Raw genomic sequence first — 8772 nt, 5'->3', positions numbered from 1 at the left:
CTTCGAAACTGAGACCGCGGCTGATTCAACTGTAGAAGGAGGGCGCAGCGCCGCAACAGCTGATGAGCGTAACTTTCAAGGGACCGGAGGACACTGATAAAAGCCTACATTGTCCGACCGGTTAATGATTAGCTGTAGTAAGTTCGTTCGGTAGCGCGTCTGAACGTGACGAGATGAATTCAGCACTCACGCGCGCGGTCACCAAGCTCTTGCGATCACCGAACGTTGGAGGAGTAGCGAGAAAACTTCACGGCAAACCACCGACGCCAGCAACGGGTATGAAAGTTTAAAGCAAAAAGAAAGTGCGCATCTGCATTCGCCTGCACTGCGTCTGCTCCCAAGAGATTCAAAGCCTTAGGGGGTCGTTTGCATAAAGGCGCGTGAAGCGCGCGTCTAAGTGCGCGCTTGTAATTTTGGCGAGCCGGGTCGGTGCGTAGGGGTTAACATGGCGAAGTCCGGAGGAACGCGTGACAAGTTTTTGTTCTGCTCTGGTTTCAGCTGCTGTCGTGAAGCAGTTGAGCAAGCGCTCCATCGTGATCGAAGCGCAGGCAAAGTCTGCGGAGACGAAGCTTCTCCAGCAGCTCAGGTCTCGAATACTGGCGACGGGGCCGATCACCGTCGCCGAATACATGAAGGAAGTCTTGACCAATCCCATGTCCGTACGTAATACTGGCACCGGCCGGTTTGTTTTGCGGCTCGACGAAAGAAAAAAAAAAATCATGACGAGAACTAAATCACTTCGTTTGTTTCTTTTTTATCTGTAGGGCTACTACATGCATCGGGACGTCTTCGGCAGTTCTGGAGACTTCACGACGTCGCCCGAGATATCTCAGATGTTCGGAGAGGTGTGACAGTTTGGGTTTTCCGTTCAGTAGCCAATGGGCTAGATAGAAAAAAAAGAAAAGAAAAGAAACTGACTTTTTTTTTTCTTTTTTTTTGCAGCTGGTTGCTGTGTGGTTCCTCAACGAATGGGTCAAAGCAGGAAAGCCGAAGCCGCTTTACATCGTGGAGCTGGGACCCGGACGTGGCACTCTCTCCGATGACATGCTGCGGGTTAGCTTAGAAGTCTTTGAGAGTTTATGCATTCATAAACTGTTACTCAGTTACCTGCCTCACGCAGGTACTCTAGTACATGTACATACAAGGGAATCATCAGGCTGGAGTTAACATTCTGACGAGGAGACTTGCTTTTATTAGGCCCCGATGAAAAGTTTTCTCGTGTAAACCTTGGCATCCAGCTTGCAACGTCAATTTTTGTACTGTACTTCAAGTCCCCGTCTTCCTGTGAACCCTTTGCCTTGCATGAGCTGCAACACAGGTTTCGTGTCATGTGCTGTGCGAAAAAAGAAACTTAGTCATTGCCACTCATAGATGAAGATTAACAAGTGTAGCAGTTATTGTTAGAAAGACAGCAAGACAGTAAATTGTCAAAGCCTGCATCCCTCCAAAACTACCTCCTCTTAATGCGGCGTTCGGTGGTGAAAACATGTGTCTACTAGTAGTTGTATGATTCTAAGAGGGTTTGTAGTTCATCGATTTTAAGTTTGACCTAACAAAAATGGCCTCCAATATATTCAGCCCCTGCCAAACCTTTTAGCATCCTATGAGCTTGAGCGAGATAGATTTTCATGCGCCTTTATCTTGCAAACATTGGCTGTCAGGCGTGGCATCAGCGGCATCCTTGCAACTTGCCTATGTTGAAAGCACTGTCAGTGTTGAAGGTTCTGCGATTGGGTGCAGGTATTTTCCAAGTATAGCGATGCCATGGAAGTGGTCTCCCTGCACCTGGTCGAAATCAGCCCACACCTGAGTCAAATACAGGAGCTCAAGCTCTGCGGAACAGTTAGCGTGGTGAAGGATGTGTTGGAGCATAACCCAGTCACGCTACGTCTTCCAGTAAAAACTGACAGTGAAGAGGTGAGTTTTCTTATTTTTACATCCTTTCTTAAATATGATGCGTTTGGAAGCGTAAGCCAGTAGGTTGCGATACGATGCATAACCTGATATATAGCACTTAGTGTAGCGGCATTGTGCTTGTGCTGTCACAGGCTGTGTACAAACTTTTTTTACGCAAACACCATTCTTGATCACAGATGAATGTTGACCGACTTCGATACCAGCGGTATTCAGTTAAATGTAACACGGTGCTCCGACACAATTGCACTGGTACAGAAGTTAATTTGAATTATTGGATGTAAAACTGGTATGCTCCCATCTCCCAAGTTCTGCACCATACATTTACTACTTCAGAGCCGCGTTCTGTTTTGCCTTTGCCTTGAATTTCACTAGTGCATTATTACGGTTTATGTGTATTTTGGTGAAGCATATATAATGAACACTCACCTAAGCGGAAAGTTAAAAAAAGATAAGCAGTATCTTCAATGTTGCTGGGCTGCTACGGGTTCCTTGTTTGCATCCAAGAGTAATGCACGAAGGTCCCAACTATTTATGCTTTAGGTGGGCATACAGTAAAATCATGCTCAAATTACCTTGGAACCAGCCTACCATGTGAACAGTTGATTGTGTACATGATGACTCCAAGAGCCGAAGCAAAGATAGATGCTTTTTTTGTCGTGACTACAGCAGCCAAGTTAATACAGTGGTTAATGTTCTCACAAATGGAGCATCACGAAAACACTAACCATTGCAGGGTTTTCTTGAGGCGTATAGTGCGTGCACCGTATTGTATGCCAGCTGTGACGGCCTTTTGTAAACAGCATCTCTCAGAGGTGCCTTACTGTACGACCTGCAGGCGACTTACAAGCACAGCATCACCAAGCACGGCGTTCCTGTCGGCTGGTATCGGCACTTGCACGATGTGCCGCATGGATTCTCGTGTTTCATTGCCCACGAGTTCCTGGATGCCCTTCCTGTGCACAAGTTCCAGCGCACCCCTGAAGGGTGGCGGGAGGTTTTCATAGACCTGGACGATGGACCAGGCCCACACCACCTGCGCTATGTGCTTTCCCGTGGACCTACTCCTGCGAGTTTCTTTGCCAATGTAAGTAGTACACAACTGTATGATTGATTGAATGATTTATCGATGGCATTTAACTGGTTCTGACATGTTTGACTTGTCATTTTATCATAGTTGACCACAGGTGTACATACATTTTTTTATAGCAAATATTTATTGTATATTCCCAAAACTTTTGCAACAGTAAATTCAACACTGGTCACCGGACATGGGACTTTGGACATTGAATGAAACACTGGACATGTTGCCCCTGCAGTCAAACCTTGTTATAACAAAGCTGCATCCAACTGGAAAATGCCTTCGTTATATCCTTATTTGTTATATATAAGCATATACACATTTGTTACATGCTGACAGTGGTGAGAAAATTTTAGATTGAATTCATTATATCCAGTTTTTGTTATAGCCATGTTCGTTATGTCAAGGTTCAATAGTTTTACTGGATCTTGCAGCGTCATCTTGGCATGATGCAAGGTGCATGAGAACAGTGGGACATGTGACATTACGACAAATCTCTTGTCCATCTCCTTACTCTAGGTGACGGGTGAAAAGAGGGACCACGTTGAAGTCTGTCCGGAGGCTGGCGTTATTGTCCAGGAGTTGGCACATCGCATGGACGAACACGGAGGCTGCGGGCTTGTGGTCGACTATGGGCATGATGGCGATAAGACGGACACTTTCCGAGTGAGTGCACTTTTTGCAGCCCGTCATCACTATGTGTTCACTAAGACATTTAAGCCACAGATTGCAAGAACTCTGCAAGAGAGTTGCGGCAGCTGCATGTCCACTACTGCAAATATGCTGGTCCAGCCAAGACTGGTACATGTGGAAGGGCTGCTACAGGGATAACTCTTCTTGCAGTTTTGTTTCTAAATATATAAAAGTGCAAAGGGAAATTGGATGTGTCTAATGAAGCATCTGAATGTCAAGAAATCTGGAGACATTACTGTGTTCTGGACAGTAGCGCACCCAGGATCTCTGCCAGGGGGTGGTTGACAGTTTGCCAATACCATCTAAACAGCACTAATTTCGATTCTTCACGGGAAATTGTCAAAAAAATGCGCTTTTTGCGAGTGTGCAGACGATTGCGCGTCTTACATCTTAGTTGCAGCACTCAAATGCGCAAGGGAAGAAAATGGGTTAAGGGGTGGTTAAGTCGGCCTCAAGGGGGGGTTACAACCCCCGAATCCCCCCCGTCGGTGCGCCACTGGTTCTGGACCAACAATGTCAATATTTCTGTGTTGGAACAGTCAGGCATATGAAATTAGGTAATGTTCCACACTTAATGCAGTTGCTACCAGGAATGTGCCCGATCAAGACTGCTGCTGTTCTGAACTTTCTTGGCAAGGAGATCGGGAAATTTATGGTAGAGCATGGAGAACATTGATTGTTGATGAGAGGTGTGGCAGCAACTAACAAGAGCTGCCTGGACACTACACCAGATGGTGCCACCAATCAGGCTGGCACAAATTTGTCTGGGTGTCGTATTTGTTTGTATCACAGTTCTTGTTGTAAAACGCCGTAACTGTTTTTCGACCATCCTTTGTTTGATTTTTGCCGATCCAAACTCCCGATCGTTCAAACAAACATTTCTTGTCGCCAAGAGTTCGACTGAATATGGGTCAACTGCGCTTATCATACCAGGCAGCAAGCAAACCCGCTTTTGTTACTGCACTTGCAGGCATTCAAGAACCATGCCCTGCATCCAGCGTTGTCTGAGCCAGGCACAGCAGACTTGACTGCAGACGTCGACTTCTCTTATTTGAGGCGAATTCTCAAGGACAGAGGTGCGGAGGCTTTCTTTAACATGCAGTCAACACTCTTTGCCGTTGGCACCTTTCCAACAGCTATTGTGCGCGTACTGACTTGAATGAATGCACTGTTACAGCACTGACGTTCGGCCCCATTCCCCAGGGAGAATTCCTCAGAAACATGGGCATCAACATACGCCTGGAGGTGAGCTGGGCAGATATGATGCCATTTTGTGGTTAGCAAGATCTAGAAATATTTATCTTCACAAAAACGTCTACACACTTTTCTAACAGCCTGCAGCATTAAAACATCAACACAAGCCTTAGCATTCTGTTTAGGGTACAATTGTTTCATGTCTACCTCTCTCTGCTTCCTGCATTCTCTTGCATTGCTTGAACCTGAGGTTAGTGCAAAATATGTATAGTTAAAAGTGGGGACATGCATTTTCATGTCACTACAGCTGGACTTGCTTTGTTCTGACTAGTGGTAAGAGTTTTAATGCTTGCTTAATCAACATGATCAAAGCATGCTCTGTTGTCTGTCACAAGATTATGGCAGAGTAGCCAGGGAAATCTTGAATGAGCAGAAAATCATAAATAAGGCACTAACAGCTGGCAGTTGGCTATGTTCCTTAAGAATTAATACAGTAACATAACTGGCATTGACAATAGCTACATGGTAGAACCCTAATATATAACAGAGATATTGTGCTTACGATAAAAAGAGATGTCACCTCACATGCCTACTTTTAAGAATTTGTTTTTATCTGAACCATCATCTCTTCGAATCAACTTCCCTATGATGTCATTGAAGTTGCCTATAGCTACAAATTTTTCGCCGGCGCTTTCTGTTATCACAATATTCTATCACACATGCACATAAATGTTCATTTACACCCAACTGTAATGATCAATGGGTGAACGCAGGTAAATAAATAAATAAGTAAAGTGTTTACTGCTGACATCAGCGTGCAACGAATATATGCTTATAACAAAATTATTTTCATGTTGGATGAGAGCTTGTTTGACGAAGTTTGACTGGTGCCACAAATCATGTACAGCAAAGTCCACATTTTTCCTATATGAATATAGTACACTGTAAGCTTTTGATTGAGAGTGTTAAAATTAAAAAAGCAACATTGGTTACAGAAACTTTTGGCCAACTGTCCCTCCTGAGGCACGCCAGGACTTACTGACGGGCTACGAAATGCTCACGAATCCAGAGAAGATGGGAGAGCGGTTCAAGTTCTTCGGCATCTTCCCAAAAGACATGCAGGAGACTCTCAATGCCAATCCTCCAGCGGGGTTCCTTGCTCCTTCATAAGAGTCGCAGTCTCGCACGGACTATAACGGGGAACTACTTTAGTGGCTGGGTACGTCCGCATCTGCTGACCCTCTCAGGAACTGCATACTTCGCCTTGCATTGCATTTTGTAATGTCTATATCAACCACGATTGGCGCGATGTCGCGCTACATTTTGCCATTATCGAATCTTTCAAAAACAGTCCAATGAATGCCATCATTCCATTGTTGGACAAAACCAATCACAGAATGCAGTCCCTGTCTTAGTATTTGTGTATGAAAGGTAAAGCTTTATGTCCAACTTATTATGCAGAGGACTGCCTTTCCAAACTTAATGCTTTGACCATCCAGATAGCAAACACTGCAGAACTTGCATTCTGCTAGTGTATTTCCAGCTCTGAACAACAGATAATGTGAGAGGGAGCAGTCTAAAGGTGTACCTTATATATTTCTTACTTTTTATTTTACACGCTGCTACAACTGTTCAGGTTCTTTCAAGAGACATTTCTAGTGGTCAAGCCATACATGGTATCAACGTCTTAGTCATTACATCTAGTGCCATGTTGTCTTAGTATTCATTTCCTCTAACAGTTTCGGGTTGGTAAGGGTCTAAGCAGTGCTTATTGCCTCTGCCTGTTCTCCTAAGTCTAGGCAGGCATTTACTCTGAATTAGTTTAAAGGCATGTCCAATGCCATTGGTGTTCCGTGCAGCAGTGCATCACGTGCATAACTGCAACGTGTTGTGATGCCAAAGAATGGGTCAGCCAGACATTTTGTACGCAGCAAGAGGCAGTAAGAAAAATAGTAAACTTTAATATCTCGAGACATCTTACACTTGGTTCAATCTCTGTGCGCAGAGTATATATTCCCATTTACCGAGCCAGCAAAATAGTAGCTGGAAGTTTTATACGACTGTGCAAAATAAAAACAAAATGCCTTACACCTTGTTCCCTTGTGTTTGTGTTGCTATTCCAACACTGCTGTTTTCAAGGCATGTGATGCTAGCAACACCAGCGACATTTAAAACACCCAAGATTACTGCTTACTTCAAGGAGAAATGCACAATTGAACATCACAATACTCGGATAAGCCTTGGCAAATGAAGTTTTGTCCTACTATTCATACCTTTATACAGCACTGTTTTAAACACGCACACACGAAAAAGAAAAAAAAAAGTGCCATTACGTTAGTAACTGCAGTCCGAGACATTAGGATCACTACAGTCTCTTGCTCTAATAGGTTGTTCCCACAGTAAGCAAGCTCTCTTGTGCTTTGGTACAACTTCACTCCACAATGACACTGATGTACTATTGCCATCAGACTTCACTCAAGCGCATGGCTTGCATAACAGTCAGCACTGTGGAGCATTGACTGCTGGACCAGAGTCGTCACCACAAACCAATACCCGAATTCTGAAAACCGTGAATGTAATCAATCATTTCGCCAGCTGTTGTATCTACACAGCAACTAATCCATTGTTCACAGGTGCTGCATGTTGGCTTGTGGAGATGACTCGGATCCAGCGACCAAAGCTCCTCAGCACTGGCTGTTATTAAGCAAGCTACGCCAATGTGCGTTTGAGTTAGGTCTGACGGCAACAGCACAAAAAGCCACTGAAACAACAGCGACAGGCCATCACGTTATGCAAGTAACTGGTGCCTCATGATGCATCGTTCTCCATTTTAAGATGCAGTTGCCAGCTTTAGAAACAATGCTTTTTTTTGTAAGCTGTTCTGTCCCTGGTAGAAGACAACTGATACAATACAAGAATGTTAACACAAACAGAAATGGTGCAAGCTGTACCATGGCCTGATGCGTACATCTGATCAACACGCACACTGTTTTCATAGAAGGAAGGTTTCAGGAAACGTTCACCACCAGGCCTGTGCTGCTTGTCGTGCCAGCTGCGCCTCGCGGGGTGTGAAACGGAGACCCACGGCAATTGCGTTGAGCATGTGCTTGCGCGCTGGGGCCTCGTTGCACAGCAAATACTGCAGCACCACATTCTTGAGGTACTGCAGGTTCACTTTGCCGCTGTCACTGGGTCCAGGCATGTGCTCTAGCTGGGACAGACGTAGCCTGCAAGAAAAGACTGCATCGGGTATTCGGCAAGAGTTTCGATTCCCACGCAGTCCACGCTGTGGAAAGAAACAAGTGACTCGTGACCAACTTGTCAGTTTCCTTGACCACACGTTATTGGACCAACTTTGACACTGTGTGAAGTGCTTTCGCATGCCCTGTGGAACGAAGGTGTTCATAAGACGTTTAAAAAACGACGACGGTGCACATCTGGGACAGAATGTTGGAATCCATGCAGTGTCAGCCAGTGGATGCCTGGTAGTGTTTCGCTCGGTTTATTTAGCCTTTTATAGGCCTCCAGATCTGCATTATCTTACTAATACACCACTTTCTAGTCAAACAATTGAAGAAGGCCTGCATTGCACTCCACTTCATGCTAGTCGGCGCACAGCAGCGAGACAACTGCTCAAGTAAATAAAACAAGTTTATGTTCCTCTTGCACTTCAGTCTCATACCGACTACACGGAAGTGCCTAAGCTGTGCAAGACTCCGACATCTGTTGCAAGCAGTATCAGATTCTTTTCTTTTTTGTACAGCAGTAGCTGGTTGGGTTCCTTTGGTTCTTGTGCCAAAAGCCATAATTGTCATGTCATTGTGGAACAACAGAATAAATGCTAAAGAAAAACAGTCATCACAGAGATACAGAAAAAGCCTCCTTGAGTC

At 44.8% G+C, this 8772-nt stretch overlaps 2 protein-coding genes across 2 annotated transcripts in view; one reads left to right on the top strand and one right to left on the bottom strand.

The window, feature by feature from the left end:
• The first annotated feature begins 22 nt into the window (after nt 1-22).
• LOC119457777 (protein arginine methyltransferase NDUFAF7, mitochondrial-like) lies at nt 23-6977 on the top strand. The gene is given in 11 exon segments (XM_037719477.2): nt 23-276; nt 499-659; nt 765-845; nt 943-1053; nt 1741-1917; nt 2753-3001; nt 3515-3661; nt 4659-4764; nt 4866-4933; nt 5878-5894; nt 5896-6977. Coding segments are annotated over 11 exon segments (1377 nt in total). The 5' UTR covers nt 23-173; the 3' UTR covers nt 6053-6977.
• LOC119457774 (GRIP and coiled-coil domain-containing protein 1) overlaps nt 6829-8772 on the bottom strand; it is a 28165-nt gene continuing 26221 nt past the window's right edge. Inside the window, exon 15 of the mRNA XM_037719471.2 lies at nt 6829-8109. Coding sequence (XP_037575399.2) covers nt 7902-8109 — 208 coding nt within the window. The 3' untranslated portion in view covers nt 6829-7901. The remainder of the gene's footprint in view (nt 8110-8772) is intronic.

This window comes from Dermacentor silvarum, chromosome 7, assembly GCF_013339745.2.
Source record: "Dermacentor silvarum isolate Dsil-2018 chromosome 7, BIME_Dsil_1.4, whole genome shotgun sequence".
Classification (NCBI taxonomy): domain Eukaryota; kingdom Metazoa; phylum Arthropoda; class Arachnida; order Ixodida; family Ixodidae; genus Dermacentor; species Dermacentor silvarum.
This window is presented reverse-complemented; position numbering and strand designations above follow the sequence as displayed.